The 14856-nt window shown below is 38.4% G+C and overlaps 3 protein-coding genes across 5 annotated transcripts; 1 reads left to right on the forward strand and 2 right to left on the reverse strand.

Annotated features, from left to right (window-relative positions):
• Nucleotides 1-3548: 3548 nt before the first annotated feature.
• On the reverse strand, nucleotides 3549-9818 carry LOC104782579 (ubiquitin carboxyl-terminal hydrolase 5-like). The gene is made up of 13 exons (XM_087511067.1): nucleotides 9207-9818; nucleotides 8726-8980; nucleotides 8252-8396; nucleotides 8090-8149; nucleotides 7886-7981; nucleotides 7123-7512; nucleotides 6614-6754; nucleotides 6365-6535; nucleotides 5583-5840; nucleotides 5353-5501; nucleotides 4535-5092; nucleotides 4020-4293; nucleotides 3549-3933 (listed from the first exon to the last, which is right to left on the reverse strand). The coding sequence occupies exons 1-13, from the start codon at nucleotides 9344-9346 to the stop codon at nucleotides 3799-3801; spliced, it is 2772 nt and encodes a 923-aa protein (XP_087367193.1). The 5' UTR covers nucleotides 9347-9818; the 3' UTR covers nucleotides 3549-3798.
• Nucleotides 9819-10086: 268 nt separating this feature from the next.
• LOC104782581 (protein PLANT CADMIUM RESISTANCE 10-like) lies at nucleotides 10087-11750 on the forward strand. 2 transcript variants are annotated; one of them, XM_010507550.3, is made up of 4 exons: nucleotides 10087-10255; nucleotides 10397-10647; nucleotides 11037-11263; nucleotides 11346-11750. In XM_010507550.3, the coding sequence occupies exons 2-4, from the start codon at nucleotides 10455-10457 to the stop codon at nucleotides 11508-11510; spliced, it is 585 nt and encodes a 194-aa protein (XP_010505852.1). In that variant the 5' UTR covers nucleotides 10087-10255; nucleotides 10397-10454; the 3' UTR covers nucleotides 11511-11750. The 2 variants fall into 2 exon arrangements, with proteins under 2 accessions (XP_010505852.1, XP_010505853.1); XM_010507551.2 differs by having other exon boundaries at nucleotides 10115-10255; nucleotides 10393-10647.
• On the reverse strand, nucleotides 11668-14855 carry LOC104782580 (ethylene response sensor 1). 2 transcript variants are annotated; one of them, XM_087511069.1, is made up of 7 exons: nucleotides 14741-14855; nucleotides 14382-14618; nucleotides 13211-14144; nucleotides 12740-13108; nucleotides 12392-12658; nucleotides 12184-12311; nucleotides 11668-12100 (listed from the first exon to the last, which is right to left on the reverse strand). In XM_087511069.1, exons 3-7 carry the CDS (start codon nucleotides 14111-14113, stop codon nucleotides 11929-11931), a joined length of 1839 nt encoding a protein of 612 aa, XP_087367195.1. In that variant the 5' UTR covers nucleotides 14114-14144; nucleotides 14382-14618; nucleotides 14741-14855; the 3' UTR covers nucleotides 11668-11928. The 2 variants fall into 2 exon arrangements, with proteins under 2 accessions (XP_087367195.1, XP_087367194.1); XM_087511068.1 differs by having other exon boundaries at nucleotides 14382-14650.
• Between the last annotated feature and the right edge of the window lies 1 nt (nucleotide 14856).

The raw sequence follows: 14856 nt of genomic DNA on the forward strand, positions 1-14856 counted from the left end.
ATCTCAACTCAAGAACACATTTTTCTTGAATCCATAACCATAGAGCTAATGCTCTATCATAAGGATACGAATAAAACAATGTACCCACTAGAACATCTACAAGGGCTCATCATGCTATTATCAACATGGATCCAATTCCATTAGTCTCCGAAAGACATGCATTTTTTTTTATATATCTTTAAATGGTACATAATTGTGGGATCTGACACTGCTCATATAACATTTTTTTTTGTTTTTTGATCGAATAGACGCTCTCATAATTATAGTCATAGAGAGAGAGAGATAGAGCCTTTTTGGCCAGTTCGTCGGCTTAACGATTCAAATTTCGGGGAATAAATGAAAAGGTACAAGACAAGAAAAAACTAGATAGAGATAGGATATCGTGTTGAATCCCATGAAGATCCTTCGAGTGGAGCTTCGAATTGAGAGCCTTGACTAGCAGTTGAGAGTCTGAGGCGAAAGAGAGGTGCGTAAAGCCCGATTCGATTGCAACTTCCATTGCGGTGAGAGTTGCCAACGCTTCGGCCATCAGCGGTGATCGGACATGCAGCGCGAGATTTGAACCTTGTCCGATAATTTGGTGGCTTTGATTGTGGAAGGTACAGCCAAGACCAGCCTTTGATTCTGTGATCCAGGACGCATCGGTACAACAGGTAATTAGATTGGAAATCTGGGTCTCTGGTTGTCGCCGAATTAGTGGAATAGGGGCAGGGACGATTGAGGGTTTACGGATCTGGGATTGTTGCCATTCCTTTGCTCGTAGGATGGCCTCTTCTGCGGAGGTGTGTTTTTTACTAAAGTTAGATTGTTGCGGGATGTCCAGATGAGCCATAGAATCCATGGGAATAGGGGCCGTCGCCGATGCCGGATGGGGGAAGGCAAGTTAGCTTCGACAACACCCTGAGTCCCGACTGGGTCGAGGATATTCTTGTTGGTTCAAAGTTTTCTTTGAAAGGGGCTTGGCTCCAAATCTTTGTTGCAAAAGGGCAGTGGAAGAATAAGTGTAGCTCTGTTTCCGCTGCTTCACAATGTGGGCAAGAGACTGACTCAGTGATCATTCTGTGGGATAGGTTCTCTCCTACAGGTAAAGCCTTTTGAGCTATCTTCTTGAGGTCAAAATAGCACTCTTTATGAAAGCAAAGGCGTGGTACTCCTTTGGTTTCAACCTTTCTCAAATCATTGCTTTGCACATCATAACACAGAATGTAGAATTGAGAACGCATCTGCAACGGTGCCAAGATAACCTGCCTTCTTGAGTTGTACCTTTTACGATCAATTCAATGTCATGGACTAAATGCCTTTGACAATGGCTTCAAACCCAGACTCTTAATATTCGACCATTTATTCTTCGCAGCGTCTTTCAACACCCATAGATCAACCGAGCCCTCGTCTTTTAAGGTAGCTGTGATTGAAAATAGCTAATTTCCCACCATACTCTATAAGATCGGCCTTCATCATCAGTGCAGGGAGAGGCACATCCCTAATTTTCTTAGGTATTAGGACGGTAGTAACCTCTTCAGACCTAGCTAGTGTCGAAACTCACAACCGCACAATTTTACATATCAACCCAGGCCAGATAATGTACTACTCCATTGATAGACCGTCCTGCAGAGACAGGAGCATGAGGATGGTAATTTCCACGTGGAACAACCTTTTTCCTTGAGCTACAAATTTATATCAAACCCCTCCTAGTCTTGTTCTCATTAGGAAGAGGAAACTTTCTTATTATATATTATGTAAATTCTTATAAAAAAAAATAGTAATGGAAACAAAAGAAGCGATTTAAAAGATTCAGTTTTGCTCTGAACCTAAGACAAAAAAGGACATTACCGGAGATATCTTGGGGAACAAGATATGTCGATGACCATTATGGTTTATCAGCTTCGGAAAAAAAAATAATAATAATATAAAAAATAATAATAATAAAATAAGCACGCAAGTTCCTAAAATTAAGATGAAAAATATTATTTTTACAAAACCATGTGAAAACTATTTGGATTTTGAAATATGTCATTTGATCTAGACACTAGAGTTTTCACAAATTGGATTTGATTTTTCATTCTTATGTAAATTTAGCATTTAAATTTCTGTTTTATTTGAATTCTTAAAACTTGAATGCTTTAAAAAATATATAAACAAACTTCTTATATTCTAAAAAATAATATTATTGCAATGATAGATTGATAAGGTTTGTGTCTGTATGTGTTGACTTATTTAAATTTTAACTAAAAATAAATTAAAAACACATCCGCGACCGACATGAGTAAAAAAATATTTATCAATCCTTAGGATATATTTACCTACGGATGTAGTTGAAGCGTCAACAATAATGGAAATTGGAGTCCCATGACAACAAATGGCACAACAACTACTAATGGATTAGAGGGGTTAAAAAAAATTCAAATCCGTCTTGCCATCCATTTACAATTACTAATGCAAAGTATTATGCTCAAAAATCTTAGCCACATTCAGATTTTTATTTGTTGACAAAACTTGTAGCTAGATTTTATAATAGAAGATTAGAACAAAATCTGTCTTAATTTAAAAGCCTGTCAGCAACAATACACTGAGTCTAATCATCTAAAGTGTCAGTGACAATAACAATATTGGTATTATGCCAAATACATCTATACAACAACTGAGAGAAAAGAAATACAAGATTCATCTATGTTAATTAAACTATTGAGTACCCAACTTCCACTAATTTACAGTAGATCTAAACCTAATTGTTACTCTCATGGGTTCCAAGTTGTCGACTGGTGCCTAGAGAATATGACATCTAATATAAAATATAGTTTTCTTAACTAATCAAATTTAACATGAAGGAAATTAGCTTATATGAGAAACATCTATTCATTTAGTTAGAAGATAAAATTATCTAAATTCTAATCTAACATGACATGTGCAGTAAATGTTCATGACAAATAAGATAGTCCCACCAAAAACAACGAAAACATGACATATGCAATCAATGTATTATGTTAGTTAGTAATTTGTCTATTGAACGAATGGTTTTTCGCTTATCTTTTGTTTTTTACCTTGTTGTGATTACAAATTCTATCAAGAAAACCAAATATCCAAAGCTATTAATTTGTTGATAAAAGTTAAATAGAAATATATATATATATATATATATATATATATATATATGGAAGTAGAATTATTTTCGTATTTCTTTTAAAGCATTCCATTAGTCCTATTTAGATATATTAAATTAGAATTCTATCATCTCAAATTATTTATTTCATCAACTTAACACGAATGCTTTAGAATTCAGCATTATATTATTATTCATATAAACAAAGTTGACCTTAAAAAAAAACAAACACTAAAGATATGGAGCTTGGCAGTTTGCTTTATAAGGATGATACACGAATACAGATCCTACACTATGATGAGTTCACGAATGATACAGTAATTGGGCTATTATTTGTTTGTTAAGTTTTGTTACGAACACTTATCATAATTTTTAGTTGATCTAAAGCTTGAATCCAACGTAGAATGGTCATATGTGCAATATGTCAGATTATACATACATGTAATCTAGATGACGAAAATAATAATGAGATTAGAGTAAACCATTATGTTACAAGTTGCGACCAATTTCTTTTACGAGTTACTATGCTAGTATTATAGTCATGTTGCTAAATAGAATAGCATATCCATTCGTGTAAAACTTTCAAATTATATTAAAAGAAAAAATGTACATAGATGAAAAGGTGCACTGTCATGTGAGTAGTGTGGATGTGTGGATTCCGCACCTAAGTTTCAGAGATTGTCGTTTGGTGTAGACTACTACTATTTCATTTTTCCGCCTGCATCAGACTTCCTCCTGTAGAAGAGCACATCCGCAGCACCTGACTTCACATCATCTTCGTTTATATGTGATATATGGCTGTCATCGAAGTTATACCACCTATTGTCGTCCAAAAGCTGCAGACCATATTCGATAATTAAAAAGAGAAGTAACAAACTCAGAAGTGGAAACAGATTGAAAAAGTTAAGTTGCTCAAACTGACCTTGATATGTGCAGTGTAGTGTCCGCTGCCCATACCACCATAATGGTTGGTCAAGGCATAGAGCTCATATAGTTGTGGTTGAGATAGGTTTTTGTTGGCTACATACTTTGTTAAATCTAAGTCATGAATAGGAAAGTTAACAAATGTTTCCAACTTATGCTTCATGGATCGGCTGTATGAGAATCTCTTTAGATGTATGACTAAGACCTCAGGAAGCCTCCACAGATCAAGCTTTTTGCTTGCCTGCCTTCTTTCATTGCATTGCGGACAGAACCTACACAGAGAGAAAGAAAAAATGATACCATTGATTGATTTAGCAACTAAGTAGAAGGTAGTGGCTAAAATCTACTGCAAGAATACAGTGTGTTCAACTTCGATCCGTAATAGACACTAGCAATTTCTCAACATCATTCATCATCTTTTAGTAATGTGTACTTCAACTTTTACCACAAACCACCACAAACGAATCTACCACAGCCCACAGGAAGGAAGTAAAAGGAGAAAAGACAGCTTACCACATTTCGTCAGGCACCAAAGGCTCTTCGCGTAGAAACGCTTCCAAACATGCATATAAAGAAAGAGGTTCTGAACGACCCTTCTTCGTAGCAGGTCCGTATTTGAGTACTTCAGGCAAACTCTCGAGGCAAGTGATATCATACATACCTGAGAGTTCTGGTGCCCAATCCAAATATATAGTCACCGAAGCTGATGGTAATTTAATAGCTTCTGCTTCATCGTCTGGCAGATTAACTGTTTTATTGTTTTCATCAATGAGTTGCAGGGATAACTTGGAAGCACCCAATTCGGAGGAATTACTTTTCTTGGCCTTTTTCAGTCCACCAACTTTATCTTCTTCCTCACAGTTATTAAATCGAGCCGACCTTCTCTCAGGGATGCTAGAATCAGAACTTCCTCTTTCGCCCACAGATTCTTCCCTCCGAAAAGGTGAAAGCATATTCTGGACGATGCAGTGGATTTTTCCTTTGGCGAGCGCATCTCCACGTGAAGCTGATGAGAGAAGAGGCGTTCCACAGGGTTTCAACTGTACTGTACTTTCACGTTCCCCAGCTTTCCTGAAACATGGTACAATAAGATGATAAAGAAGAGAACAAACAGATGATAAAATATAACCTTCCTCAGATCAGCATTCATCAAGCATTCAAAAATTAGTCAGAAATCAAAGGCTGAAGAAGTGGTGAGGCCACAAAGAATAGAGTTTTGAAGTTGTAAGAAAGTAAACCAAAAGATATTGATTATAAAAGCGGAACGTTATTATCCCAAAGTAATCCAAGAATTAGTTCATACAAAATAGATTGAGATATATATAACTTACTGATCTCTACGGCGGAGGACTAGTCTAAGCAAAGTCGTATTCTCTAAGGATTTTGATAGTTTGTATGCAGCAAGGTGATCATCGTCTTTGATACTGGACAATGGAGTTAGAGGGTCTTCAAATAATCTATGGATAAAATTATTCCGGATCTGCGAAAAACATATTAAACTCAGTTAAGCCAAAGCCAAAAGACCAACATCTTACTAAAAAAAAAACTTGAAGCCACAAACCTCTGCAAGCTTCAGCTCTTCAGTTTGCTTCAAGGAACAAGCACTTGTTAGTGCCTGTATCAAGTCTCTGCAACGTCCCTGCTTTGAAACATTGACGGTGATTGTGGAAGGTAAGGCAGTTTTATCACAAGAAAAAACTGTGACTGTTATCGCCCGTGTTGTGTTGAACTGAAGCGGCAAAGACAGGTACATGAAAGGATCAAATGTTACGGAAACCTTGTTGCAGATTGGACAAACCAGTGTTGACTTATATTGCCCCTGTGAGGTGAGACACAGTAGGAGAATGAGTTTCCCACATTGCTAAGAAATTGAAACCAAAACAAAACCAACTATGTATCCTGGGTCTGAACACAAGCTGAATATCAGTTACAAAATAGAGTAAATGCCTAATAGAAAAGCTGATATATGATGGATGGTATTAGCACTCAGACAACCGAGATTAGGATAAAGTCTCAATACTAAGTTCAATATGCACAGAGAGACAAGTGATGTACCCATTTAGAACACTGCGTCTCTGTAAAAAGTTGCAAAGTATTTTTACTAGGACAATCTAACTCTTTTGATATAACTTAGATTCTACGGAGCCCCTAAAAATTAGGAGGGACTGGAATTTCAGTAACTCGTGTCTATTATTTGAGTGACCATACAACAGATTACTAGGCCGTTATAGAGTCAAACCAAATGCAAGCCTAATCCATAATACTAGTATCAGTTTTAATGCCCAATATCATAGAGATGAGTCGATAAACCGAAAAGGATTTTCTAAAAGATATGCATCTGACCTGACAAACATCAACAATTATTGAGTCATTACGAGCAATATGATTAGCCCAAAACTCATCAGCAACTTCTTCATCAGGGCGCCCATCTGCGTCTCGAGAATTTATATATGGCTTGTGCTTAACACGATTTAGATCCTCGTGAAGACCATCCAGCAGAAACGCTAAAAGCTCCTGCAATACGAGAGCCTTAATTCCTTGAGCTACAATGCAAATACAGCTTAACGGAAATATCTGGTTAGGCTGGCAAACCTGTGAATCATGTTGATTGTACCCACTAAATTGAGGAGCAAACCGAGCAAGTTTTGCTTTGAAAGGACGGGGTGCAATTGGTGTGCGCCCAGGAGCCCATAACTTCCTGAGTAAGTCACCAAATGCAAGAGCTAACTCTCCCTGTGCACAATGATTCAAATGCAGTCAAGTATTGATCTGAAATCAACAACTCATATGTTCAGAGAGAAACAATGCTCGTGATCTACGCAAGAAAATGTCACTGATTACCTACCAAGGAATACTACCCTAACCAACTGATGATGAAATATTGTTTGGAGATATAACCTACAACTTTTAGTGATATATAATATCTTATATATTCCAACATTATTACAGGTGTAGCCTATCAAGAATGTTTGGGACTCCCAAGCATGCAGTACTGCAACCGGGAAACACAAATGAAGTCGAAGGCTCTAAGCATACCTATGTACTTAAACCTACGCACACACTTATGTATCCATCAGATTTATGAGTAGCAAGGAACTTACAACCATGCCAAGAGGATTTTGCCAATTTATTTCTTGATGATAGTCTTCTTGAAAGTAACTAGCAAACTCAGGTGTATGGACCAGACACTGTATAGCACTATTCATGAAACAAGTATTCCCGAGATTTAGCAGCCCTGTCAAGCCAGCTGTGGATCCCCTTGTGGTGACACCAGTGCTACTGTATGTGCTATCAAAAGATTGTGAAACTTCTAAACTACCACCTCTGAATGTGTTCCTGCTTGAAGAGAACCCCCCTGCAGCTGCCAAGCTTGATTTAGAAGGCTCAATGAGAATAGAAGTAGAGTCTTCATCCACCAATCCATTCTCTTGGGCAGATCGAATGAGAGCACTTGACAATGTACCATTGATGTCAACCACCTCCACCAAAATCTGTTTTTGTAAATGAGTGGGAGACTAAATGAGTCAGTAAGGATACCGAACAAGATAAACATTAGAGTAGAGAGCATATAAATCGTAAGCGCTAACTAAACAATTGGACTGAAGCATAATCATTTCAATTTCAAATGTTGCCCTCGCGGTCAAAATTTGCAAAAGCCAAAACCTAATAGCAATAAGAACTCCAGCTAACTTAGTACTGGAGAACTGTAATGCATTATCCATTCTGTCCTCGCAGCAATTGGCCAAAAAGATATACAACAAACTTGACATACCCAGAAACAATGTCAGAAAACTATGACAGACGTTCAAGTAGCATATAACTGATAACATTTTAAGGGAAACAAAAAAAAAGAACTGAACTCACATCCTGATCCATTTGTAGGTTGGCATCGTCCAGTGTCTTATCTAAGTCATACATCAATAAATGTTTTTGGTGGCCATAGTAATCCCAAATACGTACCTATACGATGGAAAATGCCCACGTAAGAAAGAGAAAGGGAAAGAAAAGAATATTAAAAAATTATCATTTAAACGGATGTTTGATAACATAGGGATATTAGATCTTTACATGCTCTAAGTCGAGGTCAAAAATTTCACAGGCTCTTCGATGGAGCTCTCTGATAGTTTCCTGCACAACAAAGTTTTAACAGTACAACGAGGTAGCAGAGTAAATGAGTTCAGATTTTAAAGTGAAGGACCATGAAGTAAAAGAACTGAAAAGAGGATGTACCTTTTTGCTTATTCTTATGGCACTGTGGTCACTTTTGGGCATCAAAAGTAGCTGAAGACGTAAAGGGTAAACCTCCACAGCCAACTCTGTTTGAGAGAGACCTGAGCTAATGACTCTCCGCGCCAAAGTTGGACCACCCCCATACCTTGTAAAACAGAAGCAACAATCCATCATAACTTGAAGTGAAAAAAAGCCATAATACAGTGATGTAGTAAATAAGAAACCCAAGGAATGGCGTTATAAGTTTTATACTAAGCATAACTGCATAAGCAACTAAAAAACACCAGATGCATACAAAATGAGCTTGGTAGAGGTACAGACACTAGAGGTAAATGATCTAAACTTGACCCAACATAACTAAGATAAGCAAGAAAGTCGAACGCACTAGAATAGACATAGAAATAATGTAGCCCACACAAGATGAAGAGATGTACAGTTTCATAAATGTTCCATTGTGATGCCCTTAAAACTCACCATGAACGCAATTGGTTCCACACTTCTTGAGGGAGCAAAACATAGTCGCGGCCTTCCTGGAGTGTTTCAATGATCTCACTAGTATTACTAGTGTCCTCCAGTGAAGAATCATAGATCAAATCAGAGTTATCAATCCTAGAAGGCTTCTTTAGAGTGCTTGAGCCAGCAGAGTCGCAATGCTCTGAGAGTGAAGACCCCTCATTTGTGTTGCATGGTTGGTCTTGATTAACATACTCAATCCATCCTTGCCACCATCTGGACAGAAAAAAAGTAATAAAAGAGAAACTGTTCTCAAAGATGACACTCAAGAAGTACCATAAGAGAAAAAAATCAAGACTAACCCAATCCCTAAACCCTAACTAAGAAACGAAAAGTCAAAAATGGCGAAGAGATAGATATAACTCTCAGGGAAAACGCATCATAAACAACAAAGCTACAAGTGACAATAGGCGAGCGGAATAAATCAAAGCCTTTGACATACCTCTGAGTGATGAGATAAAAGGTATCGCCTTCTTTGCTGTTAGCCTCAGCAGCAATAGCAATGTCTCTAATAAAAACTCGCTCTTCCTCGGGAGACAGGTCCGTGCTGCTACTACTGCTTCCCATCGAAACCTCCGCCATATCTCTCTCGTAAAATAATTAGGATACCTAAATTCCTATTCAGCTTTAAGTCGGCTTTTTTCGCGAATTCGGGGAACGAAATCTGAGCTGATTAAACGTCGGTGATGCTGATAGGTCGAACAAACCGTGCTTCGCCGTACGCCTCCGTCGAGAGCAAGGCGGTGGCTAAGATAAACCCTTACGGTTATTATTTTTTTTGTGTGGGAGGACAAAGTAGAGTGAGCCGCTCGCTCGCTAACAAAATGTCTCGAAGGAACCTCTCTCTCTCTCTTTTTCTCTAAAAACAGATCGTTGCTGGCTTGGCTTGGCTCCTCGATACTATTTTTCGAATTATTTTCCACAAAATTCCAAAAGTTTTTTTTGATTAATGGAAATTATGAGAACAATTACATGTGATTTGACCATACGCTATTATTTCATGCTTTTCTCTATGCTCACCTTCATATGTATTAAAATCACGGCCAATAACGATAATTACACATTACTGTATGTAAATTTATATTGAAAGGTTAATTTTTGTTTTTTTAAAATAACAAAACTGTTGGATTTTATTTTTTTGCTATTCTATAATCTAAAAATCCAGAACATGTGTGGAAAACTTTAAACAATAGTTAGGGTATTATTAGCATTCATCTTACAGTAGTCTGAATTGATTGGCACAATTGGATCAGAAACATCAACTAATAAATAAAAAGTACATTAAATTATTATTATTAATGCGTAGTAGAGGTAAAGTTACTAATTAACACTTTGAGATATTTTTTTCAGATTATTAATTAATTGGTGGCCTCTGGTCAAGAATTCACTCCATCTCTCTCTCTAGAAAAAAAAAAAAAAGTAAGCTCTTTTTTCGCAAATCTGAGTTCTCTTCCTCGTAATGCGAATCCAACCTCTCTTCGTCGAGCTCAGGTAAGACCTTTAATGCTGATTCGTGCTGTTCTCCTTTCCGATCATCTTGTCTCTCTGCTTCTTCCCGCTAATCGTTTCTTTTTTTTTTTATGCTATTCGAAGTATTAATTTTGTTACATATATCTTTCTTCTTTGAGGTAGTGTATACGATCGTTCTTGAAATTGGATTCAAGAAAGTGACAAGCTTCAGAGGATTAGGATGAAAGAAACGGGTCATTACGTGCCACCACCTTATGTTCCATTAAGACAGTCAGATTCTGAAGCTGATTCTGAAGCTGAAGTCAAGACCGTTACTCCAAATCTGGAAATTGCTGTTTCTCAAAGCTCAAAAGATGATGATCCGAGACAATGGTCATCTGGTATATGCGCCTGCTTCGACGATATGCAGAGCTGTATGCTACTCTCTGTCTTCCAAACCCTTCATTTTACTTGAGGAACCAATTTTTTTAAAGGTGCCTCTTTGAATTGACCTGTCAGATATGCCTGCCTATGTGTTTGTGGTTCTAGTTAATAGTTCTTGCTGAGTTTTTTTTTTTTTTGGTTAGAAGGATAACCATTTGCATTTCTTGAATAGGTTGGTTGGGAAAGAAACTTAAGTTTAGGTGTTGAAACTTTGGTGCAGGAAATTTTGCCACGATTTATTTGCTTGAGCTTTCCTTGTGCTACTTACTTCTCTTGGACGTGATTATGTTTTCTTGTTTTTGGTAAAGATCATCATCATCTAGACAACTGTTTTGAGAGCAACTTTAGAACTTACTGCGGTTTGTTTTTGGATGCACAGGTTGTATAGGTTTGTTCTGTCCATGTTATATCTTTGGCAAAAACGCAGAGTTTTTGGGGTCTGGAACATTTGCAGGACCCTGCTTAACTCATTGCATTTCATGGGCTTTGGTCAACACCATTTGCTGCTTTGCCACAAATGGCGTGTTACTCGGCCTGCCGGGATGCTTTGTGTCATGTTATGCTTGCGGATACCGCAGGTCATTAAGAACCAAGTATAATTTACAGGTACGAATTACTCAAATGGACATATATGCTTCCATTTGGTCTGTGCAGCGTTTCTGACTGATGTAAACAATCTTTGATGCAGGAGGCTCCATGTGGGGATTTTGTTACACACTTCTTCTGTCACTTGTGTGCCATTTGCCAAGAATACAGAGAGATTCAAGAACGTAGAAGCGGCTCATATCCTCCCGGCATGAAGATGGCTATCACCGATGCTCCCTTGGCTCAAACCATGAATTCAGCTAACTGATCACTTTTTCTCCCCTTGAGTTTTTAGTTTCTATTGTAGAGGGCATCTTTCTTGTCACCGACTTTTTGCTATGTATTTGAGAAGTGTGATGAGTAAAGTAACTTTGAGTTGTAAGTTTATCTTAGATAAAAGGTTTGATTAGTAAGGTATGTTGCTCTTTTCGTGAAGACTGATATATTTCTTCAATACTGGTTCCGAAACGTATTTTCTAAAATAATGTTCAATAAAATCTTCTGGAAAGATGAGGTACCTCTCCCCGTATATAGTATTTTTATTTTACATATTCCATCCAACAAAATCCAGTAAGTTAGATCAGACCGTGCGGTCGTGTATTTTCTTCTCTCTTGCTCCTGTGTAATTAAAAAGTCTCTAGTCTCTCCTCAATACAAGTCACAACATGTCTTTCCAACGTAGTGTATCACCAGTTCCACGGTCTGGTTTGTGATTTAGCTGCAAGATGTAGCGCCATTGAACCACTGCTACTGGTTGGACCTTTGCAGATACCGAGTCTGATGATGAAGGAAGCTGTGCAGCCTTTCTCTAGGCCTTCGCTTTCTATCCACATGTATCCTCCCATTAGCCCCACGAACCTAACCAGAGACACCCATCAACAAACAATTAGCTATTTGTGATACCATATGCTTAATAACTTATATATACTTTGGGTTGTTACCGTTTGCAGAGAGCTAGCCCGAGTCCTCCACCGGAATGGTTCCTCTGAGTTCCAGTCCGAGGCTGTACAAATTTTGTGAAGAGCAAAGGAATGTCTTGCGTGTGAATTCCACACCCTGTGTCCTTCACCTGCACCAAGATTGTTACATATAGGACACATTAAGAAGCTTAACTTTCTTGTTTCTAATAATATGTAGATTAGGACTAACCTGCACGCATAGGTAGAAGTGACTGTCACTGAGAACTGGAAAGAATTCTGGAGATGGTAATTCTTGTAGGGACTCAGGTTTCATGATAGAGGCTATTATGGAGATGTAGCCTTCCTTGGTGAATTTCACAGCATTGCCCATGATGTTGAGAATAGTTTGCAATAGACGTTTCTCATCACCAATAGCATAAGTTGGTAAGTCTGCAGATAGAATCAGATTCGTTGATAGTTTCTTCACCGATGCGATTGGCTTTATTAGAGAGATGACCTGCAGATTCCAAGTTCCCATGTTATTTTTATTTAAGACATATAAATGGACTTCACAGGTCAATATGAGGGATATAGTTACCTCTTCAAAGATCGCTTGGAGACTGAATGGTTCATTTTCCAAGAGTAAGCTCCCATCTTCCAATCTCGAAAGATCCAGAACGTCGCTGATGAGCGTGGCCACAAGATTGCTGCTTTTCAGTATCGTCTCGATCATAACTCTCTGCTCTGGAGACAGCTCAGTCTCAAGGAGGAGAGAAGACAGAGAGATGATGGCATGCATTGGTGTCCTCATTTCGTGGTTCATGACAGCTAGGAAATCATTTCGAGCATGTACTGCCATCTCTGCCTCTTGACGAGCCTTGTCTAAAGCAAAATTCTGCTCCATAAGCTGGTCCCGAGCGTGCATGGATTCTTCCAAAATTGCAGCGTGTGAGAGAGCCACAGCCACCTAAATGAAGTGAGAGTCAGGGGACAAAAACAAAAGAAAATTAAAAGACTGGTAATGCAACTTGGCACACAACCAAAGATATGTACAAGTGAAGAGATGGACCTGATCCGCCACATTTTCTACGAGTTCTAACTCATGGTCTCTCCATTTCCTTGCACCATCAGTTGGGAGAATCAGGACCATGATAGCGTAACCTTTGCCAGAGAGATCCGACCAGTCACTGCCTTGGAAATTTGAGAGATGTAAAAGAGGTACACGGACAGAAACAACCTCGGGAGGAGAATATCTCCCAACAGGAGGTCCAATCTTAGCCAAAGGACAAGTATGAGGAATGTGCATCGCTTGAGCGCTATTGAAGAGTTCGTTAATAATGGGCAGATTAATAGGGACACTGCTTCCAACTTGTATTTTGTGGCTCAAAGTATGAGAAAGTTGCAAATAAAGACCACTCTGAGAAGGCATCCACAAGGCACATTCCTCGAGGCAAAGAGTTTTACCAAGCTCAACGAGAGTGGTTCTTAGAATAGTATGTCTATCAAGCGTTCTTCTAATCCCATGAGTAAGCATCCTAACATGCCTACCAGTCTCCTCTTGTGTTAGGATAAGACCCATTTCTCTGTCTAGCTCATCAGCTTTCTTCTTGAGAAACAGTTCCCGGTTCTTGACACTGAGAAGATCAGGGATAATATGAACCAACATCAACGCGGTCGCACACGAGACAACAGCGCAGGAGACTTTGGCAATAGTCATGACGATAGCAACAGCTTTGGAGTGCATGAAGAACATCCAAAGGTTGATGAAATGTGTAGCTCCACAGAGAATGATGAAGGCTCCAAACTGCATAAGGACCCATTTGTAAGGGAAGAAAGCAGACTTCTGGACGAAGTATATAAGCTCGAGTGGGATAGAGAAGTATGCAAGAGCGATCAACGCATCGGAGATGTATTGGTACTTCACTAACAGATCATCTTGATTCACATGCGTCTCAAAACAATCGCATTCCATTTTTGTTGGAGCTTTGACCTCTGTTGTTGACCTGGTCAACAACATCACATATTCAAAGAAACAAAAAAATTGAAGATATCATCAGCTCAAGTAACGTTTGAGGGGGGCTTGACTAGATTTGGACTAGAGTTACAGGAATGAATCGATGCTAAATCGATCTAGAAATTTATAAATCTACCTAAATGAATTTGATTCCGATCAGGTGATAACGTTACTAGAGCAAAGCAGTGAAATCAATCGTTCTAAATAGATAGATCCAATCATGTACCTGGGAGAGAAGGATTCATAGCGGCGGAGCTGTTGGTGGTGGTGGTGTGAGCCTCATAGCTTTTGGGCAAACGAATGATAGAAAACAATTTATAGTATAAGAAAAATAGAAAGTTCAAGTTCGTCGTCTCCAACGGATCCGAGCGTTATGAAGAAAGAACTTGATGAAACGAAGCGTACAGTGATAAAGAAGAGAAGCAGGAACCAATGAGAGAGGTAAAGTTTCCTTTTTTATGTTCTGCAATGAGGGAAGTTCACGTGTTCATAGGCCTACTTGTTACATTTAAAAATAATATGATCACTTCTCCTTTCTTCTGACAAATAATAAATTAATTAAAAAGTAAGCTCAGGTTCACGAACCTGAACTAATCCAATCTCTCTCCGTCAAACTCAGTTAAAGAGGCACTTTTGTCTCGGTAAAGTTTTCAGCTAATGGAGTTTGTACACACCAACTTTTGCAATGTAATTGTGAAGTT

The sequence above is a fragment of the Camelina sativa genome, chromosome 4 (assembly GCF_030686135.1).
Source record: "Camelina sativa cultivar CO46 ecotype springtype chromosome 4, ASM3068613v1".
In the NCBI taxonomy this organism is placed as follows: Eukaryota; Viridiplantae; Streptophyta; class Magnoliopsida; order Brassicales; family Brassicaceae; genus Camelina; species Camelina sativa.

Excerpts from the sequence above, each read along its gene's own strand:
- LOC104782579 (XM_087511067.1), bottom strand. The coding sequence starts at position 9,346 with ATGGCGGAGGTTTCGATGGGAAGCAGTAGTAGCAGCACGGACCTGTCT. Across the intron at positions 7,982-8,089 it reads TTGACCTCGACTTAGAGCAT|GTACGTATTTGGGATTACTA; the intron begins GTAAAGATCTAA and ends TCCATCGTATAG. Across the intron at positions 6,536-6,613 it reads ACAATCAACATGATTCACAG|GAGCTTTTAGCGTTTCTGCT; the intron begins GTTTGCCAGCCT and ends CTCGTATTGCAG.
- LOC104782581 (XM_010507550.3), top strand. The coding sequence starts at position 10,455 with ATGAAAGAAACGGGTCATTACGTGCCACCACCTTATGTTCCATTAAGA. Across the intron at positions 10,648-11,036 it reads CTTCGACGATATGCAGAGCT|GTTGTATAGGTTTGTTCTGT; the intron begins GTATGCTACTCT and ends TTGGATGCACAG. Across the intron at positions 11,264-11,345 it reads GAACCAAGTATAATTTACAG|GAGGCTCCATGTGGGGATTT; the intron begins GTACGAATTACT and ends TCTTTGATGCAG.
- LOC104782580 (XM_087511069.1), bottom strand. The coding sequence starts at position 14,113 with ATGGAATGCGATTGTTTTGAGACGCATGTGAATCAAGATGATCTGTTA. Across the intron at positions 12,659-12,739 it reads TCCAAGCGATCTTTGAAGAG|GTCATCTCTCTAATAAAGCC; the intron begins GTAACTATATCC and ends TGGAATCTGCAG. Across the intron at positions 12,312-12,391 it reads ACTTCTACCTATGCGTGCAG|GTGAAGGACACAGGGTGTGG; the intron begins GTTAGTCCTAAT and ends ATCTTGGTGCAG.